We start from the raw sequence: 20,574 nt of genomic DNA, 5'->3' as shown, positions 1-20,574 counted from the left end.
GGCCCTACTAAAAAGAAAAAATTCTGTTTCCTTTCTTCTACCCACAAAATTTCTGAAACCAAATATGTGTGGGGTTTTCCTACACCAATCAATTCTCCAACACCAGCTAGGCATCCCAGTTTAGTTCTCACACTATCTATCTGATAGTGTCAATCCTGCAGGATAAGGGCTCAGTCCCACAAGACTGTCCCCACTTCAGATGCCAGTCAAAAGTAGTGGGTCCTGAGGCTACCCACACTTCTATCTGATTGGTTACAAACTGGGGGATCCCACAACCCCCTCCTCAGGTTCAACAATTTGCTATAACAGCTCACAGAACTCAGGGAAACACATTTACCGATTATATAATAAAAGATATGACAGAGGATACAGATGAACAGCCAAATGAAGAGGTACGTAGGGCGAGGTCCAGAAGGGTCCCAAGCGTAGGAACTTCTTTCCCCGTGGAGACGGGGTGCACCACCCACCCAGCACATGGATGTATTCACCAACCTAGAAGCTCTCTGGACCCTGTACTTTAAGGATTTTTATGGAGGCTTCATCCTGTAGGTGTGATCAATTATTAACTCAATCTCCAGCCCCTCTCCCCTCCCTGGAGGATGAGGGTTGGGGCTAAAAGTTCCAAGCTTCTAATCATGGCTCTCTCTTTCTGATGACCAGTGCCCATCCTGTATCCAGGAGCCTATCAAGAGACATCTCATTAAAACAAAAGATGCTCCTTCCTATCAACCGGGAAATTCCAAGGGATTTAGGAGCTCTGTGACAGGAACCAGGATGGAAGACCAAATACTAGAATGAAAGACATGCCTAGCACTCCTATCACTCGGGAAACCACAAGGCGAGAGTTTGGGAGCCAGAGTTTGTGAAACTGAACGAGTCACTCTATTATTTCAAGTCTCCGTCTCCTCATCTGTAAAAGGGAGAGAATCATGCTGGGTCTGTTACATGCTGAACACTCAGAAAACACTGGCTTCCTTCCCCACCCCCTAAAGGTCTTGACTTCTCCCTCTCATGCCCTTCTGCCTCTGCCCAGCCAAGTCCAGGGGAAGCACATGTCGGACCACGGCCCCTCAGGATCAGTAAAGCACCGGGTACAGTGCAACATAGTAGACAGTAAAGGATCATTATTCTATTGTATCTTTGCTGCCTTGGACAACTGGGAACCAGACAGACTCCTACTAGCATTCTTCCTCCTCCGACATGTGGATGAAGTCGCTTTGAGATGGATGTTATTGTCCCTATCTGGGATATAATAAGAAATATTATTGGTCTTTGTCCCCAGTTCCTGACCCAGAGCTTCTAAAACCTTTGGAATTTCCTGTGTAACAGAGGTGAGAAGAGTGTCTTTTCTTATTCACAATAAACCCCTTTCAAGCATACCTGAGTTTAGGCTAATGAGGTGACTCTTGGGGGAGGGGCGCCCCTAGATGGCTTCAGGATGGGAACTGGTTTCCAGAGGAACCAAGCACATGATTAGAGGGTTGGAACTTTCAGCTCCACCCAATTGTCAGGAAGGGAGAGGGGCTGGAGATCAAGTTCAATCACTATGGCCAATGATTTCATCAATCATGCCTATGTAATGGAACCTCCATAAAAAAACCCTAAACCTTGGAGTGCTGAGAGCTTCCAGGTGGGGGAACACATCAAGGTGCTGGGATGGTGGTACGCCCAGAGAGGGCATGGAAGCTCCAAGCACCTTTCCTCTCCCGAACCTTACCCCACGCATCTCTTGCATTTGGTTGCTCCTGAGTTGTATCCTTTATAACAAACTGGTAATAGCAGGAAGCATTTTCCTGAGTTCTGTAAGTCGCCCTAGAGAATTATCGAACCTGAGGAGGGAGTTGTGGGAACCCTCTGAATTTACAGCCAGTTGGTCAGAAGTACTGGTGACAACCTGGGACTTGCCACTGGCATCTCAAACGGGAGCATCTTGTGGGAATGAACCCTTAACCTGTGGGATCCGATCCAAGTAGATAGTAGATAGTGTCAGAATTGAATTGAATTGTAAGACACCCAGTCAGTGTCTAGAGAATCAGAGAATTGGTTGGTGTGAGAAAAAAAAAAAATCCATTTAGCGTTAGAAGTGTTGTGAGTAAAAAGAGTTCAGACTATCTCACAGATGAGGAAACAGGTTAAGAGACTGTCCACGAAAATAATCCATAAGCAATCTATAAATGAAAATTGAGGTGAGTTTATTCTGAGCCAGATCTGAGAACTAGCTTAGCCCGGGGCCTTCCTTCCCCAAGGAAGGAAGGGCATCAAAGAAGTGAGGTGTACTGAGTGGTTATATACCCTCAAAGAGCATGTTTCACATATGACTGAAATGTCCCTTTTACAATAGTCATGAGATTGCTCTGTCGGCCCAGTGACTGATGGACACAGCAGGTAGGAGGTCTGCTGTCTCAGTGAACACAGCAGGAAGCAGGTCTGTTGTCTCCAGCTGGGTGGGCGCAGCAATCAGTTCCTAACCTAGGGGGAGATGCTTATCCTTAAGGAAATGCCAATGTGGGGGAAGCTGCATCTTTATCTTAAGGGCATTTATTCTTGTCTTTGGGACACAGCAAATGCTTAAAGCAGATTACAATGCATGCTCAACGGCCATGTCAGGCCCTTTTGGACAAACAAGCTCAGGCCGAATTAGGTTTACACCAAATGGCTTCCTTATGTACTCCAATATATCCTGTTGCTTGCCATTTGTTTGTCAAGGCTTAGTTGAGGCGGAGCAAGGATTCCATCCCCAAATGATCTCCAAGCCTATGCTCTCCTCCTCTTAACCCTGGCTGCCACCCTGGCTGGGTGACTCATTCAAAGTGGCAAAGTCAGTGTCGTGATCTCTTCAGCCCCAGTGACCTCACTCTCCACCACACGTCAGCCACACCCAGAGTCCTCAACTGCTCCTTGACGAGAGCTTAAATCCCAGTGTCATCCCTCTAACTCCCCAGTCCCACCAGGCTTCCTCATCTTCCTCTAGGACCGCTGCTTTTTCTCCCATTCTTTCAGCCCCCTCCCCTGCTGTCACTTTTCCTTCCCCGAGAATCCTGAACCATGCAATCTTTCATCCACGCCACAAATATTCACAATCCCGTGCCCCCTTTTCCACTGCAAATTCACCACCCTGGATCAACTCCACCATCCATCTTCCCTGATCCTACACATAGGCAGTCAAGCACCACTGGAAAACAATCCTGCTACTGCGGAGGTTGGCACCAGGACGAGTGCAGGGCTCCTGACCTCAGCCAATGGGCGTCATCGTGCCATCTAACTACGCTTGCCCTTGTCCCCAGTCAGCTCCCTTGCCTTATTCCCAAAGCTGTTCTCAATTTCACCCCTCTCCTCATGCCCCCAACCCTCCACCTCACATAGGTGTCCTTGCCTCCTGTGTGTTCATTTAAATGAGACAAGACTCTCAAACTCTTTGTTCAAGAGATCTCGCAGTCACTGGGATTATTTCATGTCACGCATGTGGGAGAAGAAGGATGTGTCAACGCTCCCTTTCTGGCTTAACAAAAGACTCACAGGTATTTATACCTTCTAGAAAACAGAGATGTGGATTTAAATATTGCCAGGGCAACGCATTATTAAGGAAGACGAGCAATCAGAATCACGAGCCTTTTAAAAGTTAAATGTTACTTTCACAGGACAAAGCAACAGCCTGTTATATTTGATTGTCTGACAAATTCCCTTGTTAGAAATAACATTTGCAACGATGGTTTTATGATGCAGAAAAGAATTTGCTTTCATTTCTGAGGCTTCAGAAAAAGAGGGAACATTTTCTCCTTATCGTACCCAGATTTTTTTTTTTTTTTTTTTCTTTGTCATCACCAGTTAAAGAGACCTGGGGTTTTCAAGGCCAACCACTGAAATTCCATTAGTTAGCACCAAGAGAAACAGGCAGGTCTGAAGCAGGTTGTTCACACTGCCTGGCAATCCATCTCCATTTCTGTCAAACAGTGGCTCTACCATTCTCTTCCATCAGGTCTTGTCCAACTGGAGGGTACATATGAGTCATCTTGGGTCTATAATGCAGATTCGGATTCTGATTTGATAGGTCTGGGGCGGGCTTGAGATTCTGCATTTCTAACAAGTTGGCGATGTGGGTGCTACTAGTTCCCAAACAGACACTGCATAGGAAGCTCCTGGATGCTTATTCATACTTTCTCCCCTCTCCTCAAACCTCCAACACTTAGGAGGCCCCAATCCTCACTCTCAGCTGATGACCTTGTTTCCTGTTTCACTGAGAAAATAAAAGCAATCTGTGGGTGGAACTCCACAAATTCCCACCATGTCTACCCACCTACACATGGGCAACTCTAGACTCATGTGCTCCACCTTTGCTGTGAGCAGCTCCCAGCTAAGGCTGGCCCTCCTCCCCATCCAGCATCTGTCCAGCAGGTCTCCTCTGCCTGGCATCTTCCGCCTCTCTACTACAACAAATATGCTGTTATCGCTCCCATCTTAAAACAAAGCAAAGCATTTTGGCCCCCTTCTTCCTCTGGCCAAAGCCTCATATCTCTCCCTTCCTTAACAGCTACACTGTCTATACTCACTGAACTCCAATTCTCTCCTCCGATCCTCTTCCAGTCTGCTTTTGCCCCAGCCTCAACCAAAACTGTTCTTGTCAAGGTCACCAAAGAACTCCATGATGAGAAGCCCCACGGCCAAGCCTCTGTCCTCTTACTTGTCCCTCCAGCAGCATTTCACAGAGTCCACCATCTCCTCCTCGCTTGGTCTCCAGGGCCACACCCTCCCACCTACCTCACTGCCCCTCCTTCTCAGTCTGTTGCTGGCTCCTCCTCATCTGTCCCACCTCTGAAGGACTGGTTCTCAGTCCTTGGTCTTCTTTTCTTCCCTCTCTACACTCACTCCCCAGGTCACTTCCTGTCATCTTGTGGCTCTAAATGCCAGCAGTCCACATAACTCCCAAATTTGCATCCAAGCCCAGGTCTCTTCATGAAAGCCCGAACAGTATGTCCAGCTAACATCCTGACATTTCCACTTACATGTTGACTAGACCCAAAGGAATCAAGGCCCAAACTGAGCTGCTCATTTCGCCTTTTAAACCCGTCCCTCCGGACGTCTTCCCCACCTTAATAAATGGCAAATCCAATCTTCTAGCTGCTCAGGCCGAAAACCTTAAAATCATCCTTGACTCTTCTGTATCTAGCACCACCCTAGGCCAATGAACACCCATGTGTGAAGTGGAAAAGGATGCCCTTCAGTGCAGGCACAGTACCACATGCATGACTCAGCAACTGGACAGAGCCCTCTCCCCTTCATTCCTGGACTCAGGACACACCAAGGCCATTGCAAGTGGAGCACGTTCTGAATTTCGGCATCACTCACACCCCACCTCAGCAACCAATGGCTTTGTGCCCAACCACACACGCACTGGCAGCGTGTTCCCCATGGCAGCCTCCCAGGCTGTTCCAGTTAAAAGACAATTGTACTTCCTGCTGCTTGGCACTTGCTTCCTGCCCGTTCTCCAAGACCAGTCCTGCTCCTCCTGGCAGTTCCTAATAGCCCTTCAATAAATTCTTTTGAAACCTAAGAAACCTGATTAAGAAAACCAGGAACTCCGACTGACTATCTAGAAACTTGTACAAGTCCCTCCCACTATTAAAATCAGAAAAATCCATTTCTCCACCATCCCTTGGAAGTGCTCTGGAGAAGACTACCAGAAGACCACCAATGATGTCCTTGTCACCAAAATGAAGGCAGCTGGGACAGCTCTGCTCTATCTGACACTGACCTGGTCTCATCCTCCTGCTTTCGTATTCCCAACCCCTGGGCTCCATTCTCTTCTGTTTTTCCTCCTTTGTGGGTCTCTCTTCCACTCTCAGTCTTGTAAATGTTGCCAGTGCTCAGGGCTCCAATGTCACCCTTCTCACCCCACACAATCCCTAGCGTCATTCACATTCACGGTATGTAACTCTCTCTCTTACCCCAAGGGCTCCCAGAGCTTCACCTCTGCCGAGCTATAGACCCTCCCCTGCTAGCATCTTCCACCTGCAAGTCCAAGGGCACCTAAACCCGCTACGTCTACATGGAGCTGATCACCTCTCTGCCCACAGCTGCTTCTCTCCCTGCCTCCCCCACTCAGCTTGATGGCGCCAGCCTGCCCCCTCAATCACCTAAGCTGGAAACTCAGGAATCACCACACAGCTCACTTCTTCCCTCACATCCATCTCACCTGGGCGATCATGAAATCCTGGAGTTTCTTCTCTTGAGACATCTCTCCAAGCCATCCTCTCCTCTCCAACTCCACCACCTCTGCCTCTTTAACTTCTGAATCTTCAGGGCCATTCCAGCAGCCCCCTAAAAGGCTCTCTGACACCCTCAACTTCTTCCTCCACAACAGCAGAGCCAGAGAGATCTTTCTGGACCTCAAACCTGACCACATCATTTCCTACCAAGCACATTTCAGTGGTTTCCCCACCACCGAGAGCAAAGTTCCTTTCTCGTTCTTAACGGAGCTTCTTACATAGATGCTGGTGTCCTAACCCAGACCTCCTGAAACAGAACATCCAGAAGAAAAACCAGGATTTTTCTAATCATTGTCCTCGGGCATAACAAAGCAAGGTTGGGGAACATGGACCTAGTGATTCCCAAACTGCTGAGAACCATTTCAGAAAGGTGGCTAAAAACAGACTCCTAGGGGCTGGCCCCATGGCCGAGTGGTTAAGTTCGCGCGCTCCGCTGCAGGCGGCCCAGTGTTTCGTTGGTTCGAATCCTGGGCGTGGACATGGCACTGTTCATCAAACCACACTGAGGCAGCGTCCCACACGCCACAACTAGAAGGACCCACAACGAAGAATATACAACTATGTACTGGGGGGCTTTGGGGAGAAAAAGGAAAAAAATAAAATCTTAAGAAAAAAAAAAACAGACTCCTAGGCTCACCCTTTGGAGATTCCAATTCAGTGGATGCTGGATGGGAGAGATTTTCCCAGAGGATACTGCGCAACGAGGGAGGGAACCACTAATCTACATACGGGGCAAAGTGTAGATCACTTGAGCATGGCTGTTAAAGCCCTTTGTGCTTCAGCCCCTGGTTGGCTCACTACCCTCCCAGACTGCCAAAACCCAGGCTTTATGGTTCCTCACACTCACCGTGCTATCTCAACTGAGTGGCTGTACATGTCCCCTCTACACAGGTGGTCCTGTCCCGTAAGTGCATCACATGAATGTGCACTGGTGCCTCAGCCTCAGATCACATGAAGGCACCGAGAAGCTTCCCCTGATCCCTCCCGGGTTAAACCCTTCTCTGCACTCCACAGGGCCTCGTTCACTGCTGCCCCACAGCCTTTATCCCAGGACTGCAATTACTCGAACATCTGCTTCCACGCCCAATCAGTGAAGGCCGGAAGAGGGTGGCAGTATTTTAGATCCCTTTATGGCCCAACACGTAGAACATTGACTGGTACTAGAAGAATGACTCAGGCCGATGGAGAGGTCGGTCCCCTCCCCAACCCAAGGGCAGGTAATTGGCCAGGGGCCCTGGGGAAAGACCAAGTCCAGTGGTGCAGGGGGCTTGACCAGTGCTGAAGCCTGGGTGCAAATGGCAGCCCCACTGCTGTGTCCAGCAGGGTCCCTTATTTCTCTGAGCCCTCAGCCTCCTCTGTACACAGGGTCCCACAGTCCTCAGAGGTTTATCACATGACTTAAAAAGGGGGGAAAAAGGTGAGTCTCATTAAACAATTATCTCATTTAAAAGTGCCCTTAACCCTTAAGAGGTGGCCTTCAGCACTTAGAATTCCAAGCATTTGATCCTTTGGAGACTGGAAACCGTGAGGGCAGGATCCTGTTCACCCTGAACCCAGAAAGTTGAGGATGTTACCAGGAACAGGGCAATAGCTCAAAAAATGTTTGTTGAGTGAATGAACAGCAGAGGTACGTTTCCTGTGGGGGCCACCTGCCCTCTGCTTCAGGCGAGTCCTGCTGTCAGTTCAGGGTGCCCTGGGGAGAGGCATTCTGGCCTCTTTCCTCATCTGCAGTAAGAGAATTATTCGTTCATAGGATAGTTGGGAGCTGAGGTGGCTTCTGTGACTGCATCTGGCTCGTAAGTTCCCTTCCTTCTTTAACGTGGGAAGTGAGGGCAGTTAATGGCACATGCAGCTCTTGCAGATTGCAGAGGGCCTGCAAGTTACTGTTCTCACCTGTTCCCCCACAGCACAGAGGTAGGGTGTCACCACGACCCCACTCAGCATCACTGGAAATTTGAGTGTCTTTGATTTGACTTTTGGTTAATTCATTTCCTATTTTGAAAACAAATATGGGGTGTGGTCACTGTTTAATGGGTAGTCTCAGCTTGGCGTGATGAGAAAAGTTCTGGAGATGGATGGTGGTGATGGCTGCAGTGTGAATCTACTTAATGCCACTGAACTATACACCTAAAAATGGTTAAAACGGCAAATTTTGTTAGGTAAATTTTACAATTAACAATTTCACTTTTTTTAAAAAAGTAAGTCCACAGTAAATTTCAAAGCATGCAATCATGATGAGGCTCCATCTGTAGCGACACCATGATACAGACTGAAGGTCAGAGGGGAAGCACAGAGGCAGAGGAAGAATGAAAGAGGGAAGGCTGGAGCTGGGACCCTGGGAAAGGCCAAGGAGGGAAGGGGTGGGGAGCCTCAGGAAGAGGAGAGGCTGAGATTAAACGAGAGCCAGAGGGGAAGGGCTGTCAGGAGGAAGAAGGGAAATTGTAGGCAGCGGGGAGCCAGGTCCAGGTGGCTGGCTGGTCTTCTCAGGAATTGTGCCGGAGCCCCTCAGAGTATAGGCTCAGGGCACGCCTTCCCTCATGGCCCTCAGGCAGTTGCAGGGCAAGGCAAGCAAAAGTGAGCCAACAAGGACTGAGCCTTAATGTGGAATTTCTTGATCTGTCCCCTATAGAAGACACTCTTAGAGGCCCAGGCGCAACCCACACCCCATCCCACAGGAACTGGTGTTCTTTCCCATGAGAAAGTTAGGAGGGCCAACCTAACAATCACTTGACTGCAACAGGAGTGACAGCAAATCCTAGGGATCTACCTGCAACATAAATGCAGGATCCAAATGCTTCTTACCACCTTCACTGGTACGTCCTAATAAGTCTTCCAAGCTGCAGCAGCAACAATTATTCTAACCGGCTTCCCTGCTAGTCAAACAGCCAGTGAGCCAGTTAAAATCAAAGTCAGACCATGTGGCTCCACTCCAAACCCTCCAACTCCCATCCCACTCCCTCAGACCATGTGTGTAGTGAGGAATTAATCCTACCTGAAGTCTGGCTTTTGCCTTCAGCCACAGGGAGGTGATCACTAGGCCCCTGGGACGCCCTGCCTGATGGCAGTCTTTGCTGTCTGGGGGCTTCAGAGATCAGACAGTCAACAATGTGATTTACCCTGAGGGCTTTGGGACATGTGACCTCTGGAAGAGGGAGACTAAAGGTCAGCCACATGGGCAATATGTGATTAAGCCCCCAAGAAACACTCTGAACACCAAGGCTCAGGTGAGCTTCCCTGCTTGGCCACACTGCATGTTACACACCAGGAGGTCTTGTGTCCAGGACTCTACTGGAGAGGATGGGAAGCTCCACATTTGGACCCCCTCCCATGTTCCATCCTATTCATCCTGTCCATTGGTTGGTTCTAATGTGTATCCTTCTGCTACAATAAAACTGTAATATTAGTGCTTTCCTGAATTCCGTGAGTGGTTCTAGTGATTACCCGCTAAGGATAGTCATGGGGACCCCAAACTTGCAGCTGGTGTCTCAAGTGAGGGCAGTCTCGTGGGGACTGTGCTATTTGCCAAACTCTTCACACCCTGCTATGGCCACCTTACCATGACCTTCCTGATCTACCCCCCTGGCAGCTAAATGTCATCCCTTACCCTCCCCGCTTGCTCTCCTCATTCCTCACAAGTGTCAGGTACACTCCCACCCCAGGGCACTGGAAAGCTCCTTCCCCAGATATCTGGCAAGTTAACTCTCTCCCTTATTTCGGGTCTCTTATTCAAACGTCACCTCCTGGGTGAGGCCTCCTCTAGCCCCCACCCCAAACACCGACCTCCTTCCCTGCTTTCCTTTTTGATCTTTGAACACTACACCATAGCCACCCTACTCTAGATTTTATTTATCTGCTGTCTTCTGCGTCTCCTTACTAGAATAAGCCCCAAGGAGACGGAGACCTTTGTACTTTCTTCTCTCCTGTAACCCCAGGGCCTAGAACAAACAGTTTCTGGCACATCCTAAGTATGCAATAAATTCCTGTTGAATGAGTAACCTCTAGTATCCTTCACAAGAACCTCCTAGAAAACCGGCCACCCCACTCCCACTCTTTCTCCCTGAAAGGCAAAATCTGCACAAATAGGAAAACTGACCACACTTGGCTGAAGACCATTGCTGAGGGAGATGAGGAAACAGTCAGCAAGACCAGAGACTTCCAGGAGAGTACCTGGCCCAGCCTGGGTGAGGAGGCCTGGATGCTTGGCAGGCCCCTTCCTCTCACACTGGAGCAGACGCATGGAACCCTCTGGCCCTGATCACTGTGCAGCAGGTTTGGTGGGAAGGGAGGAAGGGGAGTGAAATTCTTGCCCCTGACAGAGGGGCGGAGGGAAGACAAACCCTCACCGGGCAGGGGTGACTTTTATTTGAAGGCAGAAAACACCCTATTTGGGGGTTCACTTGTGATCTGTGACAGTTAAAAATAAAAAAAAGGAAAGAGAAACGAGAAGCCAAAGGGCCTGGAGAAGGGAAGGTGTGAGTGGTGGGTCCTGTTCAGGCCACGTAGGGGAAGCGGAGCAGCAAGCCCTCGTGGGGTTCCAGGGTCAGGTGCTCCAGCTCAACAGAGGCACTCTCCTTACGGCCCGGCTGGGTGCTGAGCATCAGATCCACCCTGGCCGGCAGGCTGGTGCTGGTGGGCAGGCTGGAGGTCCCCAACTTGGCAGGTTGGCCCACATTCCCAAAGTTGAGCACTACCAGGAAACGCTCGTTCTGGTCCCATTGTCGGACATAGGAGAAGAGGTCAGGCCCGGACGAGAGTATGTGGAAGTCGCCATGCAGCAGGGAGCGCTCCTTACTCCGCTGATCACTCAGCCGCCGGAACAGGGAAAGGAGGGAGCCAGGGTCTTGACTCTGAGCCTGCAGGCGATGAAGACAGAGCAGGAAGGGATGAAGGGCTCCCCTGGGTGCAAACTCCTACGGGCCACTGCCCACCCACTGCTGGTCAGGCCCTGCCCATCTAAATCCCTTACCTTCACAGTCTTGCTGGAGCTTACAGATCTTGAGGTGTTGGGGAAGCTGGATTCATCCCACAGCATGACTGGGGCCTTCAGAGGCTGAAAAGTGGGGAAAATAGGACTTGGAAGAGGCCTGGCCTGCACTCCCTGCTCCTCCTGCCATTCCCACCCCCATTGATGCATAACCCCCCACCCACATCTAACTTCTCCTGGACAAACAAGGCAGGCTCCTGCCTCAGGTCCTTGCACACACTGTCCCCTCAGCCCAGAGGGCCCTTCTCCCAGACAGCCACCAGCTAGCTCCCTCACTTCCCTCCCATCCCTGCTCAGTTGTCTCACCAGGTTTTCTACGGCCATTCTACGTAAAATACACTCCATGCCCTAGTCTCTAGGCCTCCTACCCTGCTTTCTTTTGCACAGTACTTATCAGCACCTGCCATCTATATTATATTTATTTATTATCTAATTTCACCATCTCTAGCTCTTTTGTGCTTTGCTGTATCCTCCATGATTGGCATATAGGAATTACTCAGTAAGTTTGTGGAAAAAACTGATGACCGGTTCTGTAAATACCAGCTCAGGTGTCAGCTAAAACTAAGTGAGTGTCTTCACAGTCTTATCCTATCACAGCCCTCGCTGCTGTGCACTTCTCACTGGGCTCCCCAACTGAACTTTTGAGTTCCTGGAGGGCCCAGGGTATCCACTGTCCACTGAGTGCTTGACTAAGTGAGTGAGTGATGGCTACCATACTGAATACCTACCAGGTACCAGGCATCACATTTTAAAATATGCCCTCATTCAATCCTAACTACCCTACAAGAAATGCAATATCATAGCAGAGATGGCCAAGGCTCAGACAAGTGCAGTAACTTGCCAAGGCCACACAGCTTCTGACTAGGTGGCTGACTAGGAATCAAACGCAATTCCACCCAAAGCTCATATCTGTCTGCTCTCATCCACAGAGCCATCATGATGGAGGAACACCACCTCCAGCACCGTACTGGGGAGGCAGCAAGCAATACCTGTCCAGGTGGGACAGCTGCCTCCAGGCCAATCTCATCCCCATAGCTGAAAACCGGGGTCCCTGGCAGGGTGAAGAGCAGCAGCTGGTAGAGTCGGAGGAGTTGAGCCGGCACGAAGGAAGTCAGGAGCCCCGTCTGAGACAACTGCAGGAACGGATGCACTGGTGAGCCCCAAAGCCCACCCCTGCCTCCATTTCCCAAAACCCCTTTCCTCCAAAACGCCTCCTGCCCTACACCCACCACTGTAGTACTCACACTCCAGCTGCACCAACGACTGCCAGTGGTGTTCAAATACTGGGTGACCAGGAATTCTACATGCTTGCCAGTGAAACTGGGGTTTGACAGGTAGGAGCTGGTCAGCAACAGGTCCTTGGTGGATTCGAGTAGGCTCCGGATCTGGTGAAGGTCAGAGGACTCGGTCCCTGCAATCAAGAGCCTGCACGGAGTAGAGCAGGGCACAAGGTTGGTATAGGACAAGAAAGGAAAACTGGAAGTGAAGAAGGTTCTCTGGACTAGGAACTTCCCCCTTCCTTGGGCCTACCATTCCACTGAGGGGTTCTCACAGTGGAGCCGACTTGGGGAGGGGGTGTGGTCTGTCACCCACCTATCTTCACTGATGTTTTTGGTCATGTCCTGCCACTTGGCCAAGAATGAAGACGCATTCTAGAAAGAAAAAAGCAGAGTTGAGGAACAGGAAACACTATGAGACCCTGGCAAGACACTCTGTTCTGGCCCAGGCTCTGCCTCTCACATGGAAAGGGAACTCACCGTCAGATTCCCCACGTCCCGAAACTGGAAGCCATCCACACCAGCCTGCATCCAAAACTTCAGGGCATCCTATAGGGAGGAGAGCAAAAGAACAGAGGAAATATATCAACACTCTGATGCAAAGGCTCAGAAAATCCCAGCCCACACTAAACCTTGCCTACCCAGCACTTCGCCATGACCTTGGGAGAGTCACTTGCCTTGAATGGTCTCACTTTCCCACTTCTGTTACAAAAGTTTAGCCTTTGGTCCCCTCCCTTCTAACCTATCATTGATTCTCTTAGTGCTGTAGCATTTTACTTTTCTATTCTTCCCCAAGGCAAATCACACAGCTTCACCTTTGATCCCTACAGAACAGGCCCAAGAGAAAAAGTATGTTCATAGACATAACTTCATTCAACCCTTAGCATGTGTGGTAGGCTAGTAGACTCGTTTTAGAGATGAGTAAACAGTCTCAGAGAAGCAAAGAGGCACGCCCAAGACCAGAATCAGAGAGCAGCAGAGAGAGGACCCAAAATGCTAGTGAAGAGCCCAGGACAAGTGTACTTACTCCTCTCCCAGTGTCCTGAGGCCTGGGGAGGGTGTGAGTCAAACAGCAGGTCTCAGCAAGAGCAAAAATGAAACAGTGCAATTCAAAGCACAGCCCGAGGGCAGCTTAGAAGATCTGAAAAGAGGCGCCAGCTCTGCAGAACCAGCCTCAGGGCCTGGCATTCTTGGGGCATAAAACATGGTACCCCACCGCCCCCTTTTTTCCCTTTTTCTCCCTGCTCCATGTGCTCTCTCCTCTCGTCTCCACTTTCATCTGAGGCCACCACTCCTCATGCCATGCCACCTGTAAACATTCCCTTATCAGTGACTTTTATTTTATTTTATTTTTTAACAATTTAACTTTATTTTTTACTTATTTTTTTGGTGAGAAAGATAGTTCCTGAGCTAACATCTGTACCAATCTTCTATTTTGTATGTGGGACACCACCACAGCATGTCTTGGTAAGCAGTGTATAGGTCTGCGCCCAGGATCTGAACCCACGAACCCCAGGCCGCCAAAGCAGAGTGCACAAACTTAACTACTATGCTACCAGGCCGGCCCACTTTAAAGGGTCTTCCAGCAATTAGCAAGGGCTGAATTGGATGACCCCAAGGGTCCTATGGAAATGCTCAATTCTACCTCAGAATCATGGCTGCCAGCAAGGTGTCAGGGTCTGTCTCCATCTTGTTCTGCCTCTTCTGAACTGATCAGTGTCCTACAACCCCGGCTTAGGAGCAGGGGTGCTCTAAAGCCCCACTCCCAGCTGCTGGGTATAGAGTTTGAGCCTATACACCTCTTCAGAGAAGGCAGACTAGAGAACTAAGACTGCTCAGGACCTCAAATCCCAGGCACATTAAGTCCCTCTGAACCTCAGCTGCCTCGTTCACAGACTGGGGATGACAGGGACTTTGTGCAGCTATACAGGGGATTAGAAAACATATATGAAACGCTTGGCATTGTCCCAGACATATAGGAAGACGCCAGTGCAGACTGGGCTCCACTCCAAAACACACCCAACGAGAACCAGGAAACCAGACAGGACAGGACTCCCACAGAGAAAGGGCTTCCTCTCCCAAAAGGAAGAAAAAGCAAACCCAGACTGACATCTGAGAAATTCCTTCCTGGCACTGTCACCATCAGGGTCAAGGAAACAAGAAAAACGAGTGGACAGAAAAGAAAAGGAACAAGCGAAAACAGGGGTACACTGCTGGCTTATCCTTCTGCCTTGGGAGGAGCGTGCCTGCCTGGCTCCAAGCAGCAAGGGGCCCCTCAACTGCAGCCGGGCAAGGTTTACAGGGCTGCTGTGAAAGGACCAACACAGCCCCAGCATCCGGCTCCCACCTGCCATCAGCACTCACCTCCACCTTGGTGGCCACAGTGGTAATCTCATCGGGGAGGAACCACGGGTTCTGGCCCCTGTAGTTGGGAGTGAGGTCCAGAATGACCCGGATGCCTAGAACAATGGAGGCAGAGGCAGTCATGAGAAAGACTTGGGTGAGGGGAAAGGAGGAAATCAACAAGTACAAGTCCATAGAGTATTTCCTATATATTACTCGGTACAAAAGCTTAGATTTGAACCCTGGTAAAACTCATTGCATTGAAACAGAGCTATGAAGAAGGGAGGGGGGCTTAAGATCTCGCAGGGTAGAAGAGTGTAGCGTAGCAGACAAGACAGCTATGGGGCCCTAGGCTCCCGACTCCCAAAGTGCACCCTTTTAAAGTAAGACAAGATTTTATTTGGATTTTTTTTCAAAAGGACCCACTCTTACACGTTTAAATGCCACTGACTTAGTAAAAAGCCTACCTTTTGCAGATAAGGGCACTGACACTCAAAAGTTAAATGATTGCACTGCCAAGTAGAAAGCTTCTAAATCACCTGACGAATCCATTTTAGGCTGAAGCCTAACAAACCTCCCCTGTTATCTGCCCTAGGAAAACTCAGAGCCAGTCAGGTGTAAACCAGACAAAAATCCTATCCTGCCTTCCGTCTGGCCAGAAGGCCAACCCCTTCCTAGCTCCTTCCTTGCCAACTCCAGGACACCCACTCTTTTTCTTGGCCGATTGCAGGAGACTATCAAAATCTTCCTTGGAGCCAAGAGCCGGGTGGATCTGTTCCAAGTTCGTCCCAGCGACGTCATCCTCCTGGTTCTCGTGAATTGGGCCCAGCACAATGCCCTTCACCTTCAGGGTGCTCAGGTAATCGAGACGCCCCTTCAGGCCTGAAACGCAGAAGCAGGATTAAAGCGCAGTCCCTCTAACATCCCCTATTCTCTCCTCTCCCCGCGACTAGGTGTCGGGGGTGAGGTTGAACCACGAGACTCGGAGGAACTGATGTAAGAAGCCTAGCACATTACTTCAGAAACCGGCTGTGACTGGCTCCCGGCGCCACAGGAAGAAAGGAGGATGCTGAGTCAGCTACCCCCGTGAAGGAGGGAGGGGGGACGGTTTCCTTCAAAAAGGAAGGACGAGCTACGTCCCAGGGAGCGGTCGCCGCTACCGGGGGGTGGACAACCGTCTGAGTCAATCTAGGGACAGGGTCGGAGCCGGTGACCAGCTAAACCAGGGGCGGGGGGGTGGGGAGGATGCACCGCGCTCACCCGCTAGGTCGCCGGCGTCGCGGCCCTGGAAGGCCTGAAGGTCGCCGATGCGGTAGAGGGCGCCCTTGTGCCACCAGCTCTGCGCCGGCAGCTCGCGGCACCGCGGGGCCCGCACGATGATGACCACGGCGCCCGCCAGCATGCCGAGCCAGCCGAGCCAGAAGAGCAGCAGCAGCGCCCAGCGCGTGCGGACCCAGCCGCGGCTGCCCGCCACCTTCAGCAGCTCCTCTTTCGACAGGCCCGTGAACTTGGCCGCGTCCTCCGCCTCGTCGTCCGCCACCTTGATCTTCACCAGGCCGTTCTTCTCGGCCCCACCCGCCGCCACCACGGCCACGGCCGCCCCCGACGCCGCGTTCATCGGCTGCTTCTCGGGCTCCATCTCGTTCAGCTCCACTTCCTTCATGTCCACCTCGGTGTCCTGGCTCATGGTGCCTGCGGAACCGGCGACACAACGAGCCTTGCGGTCAGGTGGCGGCTGGACACGTGCCCCGACCTCCCGGCCCCAGGACTGTTTCCCCAGCGGATGCGGCTCGGAGACGCTCCGACGACTGTCTGCCGCGGGTTGGGCCCGCCCCGGGGGATTGGCAGGGGAGCCCCGCCTCGGCCCGCCCCGGCCTGCCCGCCCCTTAAAGTGAAACGTCCGGGATTGCTCTTTGTGGGACCGCTGGGGGCGGGGGGCGGGGGGCGGGGGGCGGGGGGCGGGGCGGGGGGCGGGGGGGGGGGCGCGGAGGAGGAAAAGTGTCCGGAACAGGCCTCCGACCGCTGCGTGATCCAACTCCTCATCTCGAACCTGTCCACCCCTGAGGCTCCTTCGAGCCGGACCCTAGGAAGGCTGAACAAGGGGCCACCTTTAGGTAGGTGGAGTCTGTGATATGTCCCTCCGCCGGAAGTGGGCGGAAAGAGGATATGCAGCACGGCGGGGGTCCCGGGGCCCCTCTTCGCCCACTCTGAAGGCTGGTGGCTTCCCCAGGCCCCATCCTCCATTTGCCCCTGGCCCAGGGCTCAGGGCTCAGGCCACCGCCTGGTCTTCCCAACTTCTCAAGGCTCCTTGCGCTCAGAATCAGCCAAACTCAACTTCTGCTCTTTCCTTCACCAGGCCTTGTTTTCCCAGGCCTCTGGGACCTGGCGCTAGACCTCCGCTTCCCCGCAGGGCTTACTCCCACTCGCCCTTCAAGACTCATCTTGAGTTTCGTTCAATGAATTCATCATGCAGCAACTATTTATTGACCGCCCACTACAATATTTTGCTTTATTAACTTTATTGAATTAACTCTAATGCAATCTTTTCCTTGATGTTTTAAGATGAATCTGTTTGGACAGGAGTTGAGGCTGACACTCCCCATCTTAACCTACCCCACCCCAGTCTCTGGCGCCAGCATGTCGGGCAGCAAGGAATTCAACATGCAGAAGAGATTGACGGTGACCTGGGGGCAGTAGCAAACTGGGCTGGGCCTCAGTTAGAGGCATCCACCTTTTTCCTACAACAGACCAAAAGATGCCCTGGCTAGACTCTTCCCCACCTTGCAGGGCCTCCCACAGATTATCCCAGTCTCCCCAGGGTGCCAGGGTTCCCTTACCTCCCCATCCTTTCACTACACTAGGCCTTGGAGACAGCTGGTACTGCAGAGGCCTTGAAGACCACCCAGCTTCCCTCTACAGGGGTCTTGGATTGCGTGTAAGTGGGGCAGAGACAAGGTTCAGAGCAGGGACTGCCGGACATCAACACCATGAGGGGCCAACACTCTCCGGAACGTCTTGTTCCTGAGTAGTGCCAGCTGGATTATTTTCAGAGAGGAGCTTAAGGAAATGAGTTCTTTCTCCCTCTCCCACCTGGGCTGGAAGCCAGGATGGCTGTGTATTTGGAGGAGAGCGGAAGCCAAGATCTGAAGAAATAGCAGAGAGAAAGAAGTGCCACGGGTATGAAAAGGCTCATCCTCTGCCATTCCCCTTTTTCATCCCAAAGCCCATACCCCACCCCCACTCTAGGAAAGCTGGGTCCAACTCCTACAGGGAGGCAGGCAAGTGGGTAGAGGTTGGAGTTCAGACCAGTGCTTAATGATGATAAGAAGTCCAAGGTGCCCTGGGCATGCCAGATAAGTGCCAACCAGGGGCTCTGAACAGACTTTATCCCCAGCATGAAAACTCAAGGTTGAGGACAGCGATCAGAAGCTCTCCCTGTGAGGGTCCAACATAACACCCCCCAGGAACACAGTATCTCACTCACAGCCCCTCACGGCTCCAGACAGATGAAGTCAGTCCCTTACGCATTTAGTAAAGAAGCTAACAACCTACCTCTCCAAGCTTATCACCCTCCACGCCTTCCACAGGAACTGCCCTCCAGCCACATCAGCCAGTCTCACAACACACCGGGCTTAGTCAGGACTTGTACATGCCATTCCCTCTGTTTTTCCCTTCCTGTTTTGCCACTCTGTCTCAAATTCGTATTCATTCAAGACCTAGCTCAAATGACAGCTTTTCTCAACTCCCTGGAAAGAACTGCTTTCTCTCCACTGTGCACGCACCTCTGCTACAACTCATGTTCCATTTGTTTATTACATTTCCTTGTCTGAGTGTCTGTTTGCACTTCAAGACAAGTCGCTGGCACCTTGTGCTATTTGTGGATGATCCTGCCTGCTCAGAGGTACCATGTGGTAGCCACTTTATAAGTGTTTGGTAAATGGGTAGATGAACTGTATCAAACCCAAATACTTCCATTCTTAGAAACAATTCAACAAAAGTAACATGTGAAGATAAAAGGATAAAAGTGAAAAGGAATTTAAACACTGTATTGTATAAAGATTAAGCTGTTAATGCAGGAAAACAAACCAAGACTTGTAACTGTTCAACCAAAATAATTTAACAAAGTAATAAATCTGGGGAAAGGAGAGGATAGGAAAGCAACAGGGAAAGACTTAGAGAAAGAGCAGAAGGTAGCTAGAGATCCTCAGATCCTACAATGTATGCTGATAAATATAAAACTTAGTATTTACTGTAGGAATGCAAAGTATATAATTTGTCAAGACGAATTCAGCCTTTAAGAAAAGGCTGGGACAAAGCAAAGAAAAGGGCAATTCAACAGTTCAGAGGCCAGTAAAGACCACAGGAGGCCACGAGTCTTCGGTACTTTACACTGAGGCAGGCAGATGGGGGTGGGGCCCTAAAATGCAGAGGGCCAAGTGTACAAAGAAAGTTCCTTTCTAACTCCCTGTTGCAAAAATCCATGTGACATGTTTCCCAACAGATGAGGATCACTTGATGTTAACCAAATGATAGGGAAGATACTTTTCCCCCAATGTGTAAAGAAGGATTTCCAAAGACAGCGCAGAGATAGGAGGATAGTTAGAAAGTTAGGAGACTGCCTCTGTCCAACAACAGCCTGCGACTCTGCCAGAGCCCGAGGCATTATTCCAAAGGCCCAGAAAAAAAGCATCCAAGCTCTGCATCTAAAATACCTATCAGCCTTGAAGGGTTTAGCCATTTGAAAAATAGATGGCTGAAGTTAAGGAACTGAGCATTCAGAAGTCAAACTGCAGCTGAGATGAAAGCAGAGACGGAGGCTGACCCCAACCAGAGGGGCTCACTTGGCAGCTGTTATTTGAAGAAGTGATGTTGGAATAATATAATTTTTATTCCAAATCCTGCAGGAGGGAAACTGGCTGCTGACGAAGAGAACTTTCAAAATTGTCTTATTGAAGGGTGAGAAATGTGAGGGCGGATAAAAGCCAGAGAGTAAAGGAAAGGCAACCAAAACCATCTCTTAGGGTAAGAGAAATAAATGCACCATCTGAAAAATATCTGGTACTCAAATATATTGGACAAATGAACAACACTGCAGCAAGCCATTCTCTCTGATGCAACCAAGTATTAAAAGAGAAACACCAGATAGAGCAGATCAATATTTATAAAAGAGAGAGAGAAGTACTTTTTTTTTTTTCTTTTTTTGGTGAGGAAGATTGTCCCTGAGCTAACATCTATGGCTGTCTTCCTCTATTTTGAATGTGGGATGGCCGCCACAGCATGGTTTGATGAGTGGTGTTTAGGTCCACACCCGGGATCTAAACCATGATCCCTGGGCCACTGAAGCAGAGTGCACAAACTTAACCACTATGCCACCAGGCTGGCCCCTCACTTTTAACATATTACCCTGAGATAGATGACATCAGACAGCTAAGAGATGAGAGACAGAATACCGATCTCACCAAAAAGCCTAAATAGTAATAGATTAAGGGCCGGCCTTGTGGCCAAGTGGTTAAGTTCGTGAGCTCTGCTTCAGCGGCTCAGGGTTTCGCCAGTTCGAATCCTGGGCGCAGACATGACACCACTCATCAAACCATGCTGAGGCGACATCCCACATGCCACAACTAGAAGGACCCACAACTGAAAAAATACACAACTATGTACCGGGGGGCTTCAGGAGAAAAAGGAAAAATAATAATAAAATCTTTAA

The 20,574-nt window shown here is 50.4% G+C and overlaps 1 protein-coding gene across 2 annotated transcripts; it reads right to left on the bottom strand.

Annotated features, from left to right (window-relative positions):
* Positions 1-10,602: 10,602 nt before the first annotated feature.
* Positions 10,603-20,574, bottom strand: SLC3A2 (solute carrier family 3 member 2). 2 transcript variants are annotated; one of them, XM_070564137.1, is made up of 9 exons: positions 16,128-20,574; positions 15,576-15,749; positions 14,889-14,983; positions 13,005-13,073; positions 12,778-12,899; positions 12,492-12,672; positions 12,237-12,380; positions 11,230-11,313; positions 10,603-11,116 (listed from the first exon to the last, which is right to left on the bottom strand). In XM_070564137.1, exons 1-9 carry the CDS (start codon positions 16,552-16,554, stop codon positions 10,754-10,756), a joined length of 1,659 nt encoding a protein of 552 aa, XP_070420238.1. In that variant the 5' UTR covers positions 16,555-20,574; the 3' UTR covers positions 10,603-10,753. The 2 variants fall into 2 exon arrangements, with proteins under 2 accessions (XP_070420238.1, XP_008530434.2); XM_008532212.2 differs by having other exon boundaries at positions 12,841-12,899.

This window comes from Equus przewalskii, chromosome 11 (genome assembly GCF_037783145.1).
Source record: "Equus przewalskii isolate Varuska chromosome 11, EquPr2, whole genome shotgun sequence".
NCBI lineage: Eukaryota > Metazoa > Chordata > Mammalia > Perissodactyla > Equidae > Equus > Equus przewalskii.
This window is presented reverse-complemented; position numbering and strand designations above follow the sequence as displayed.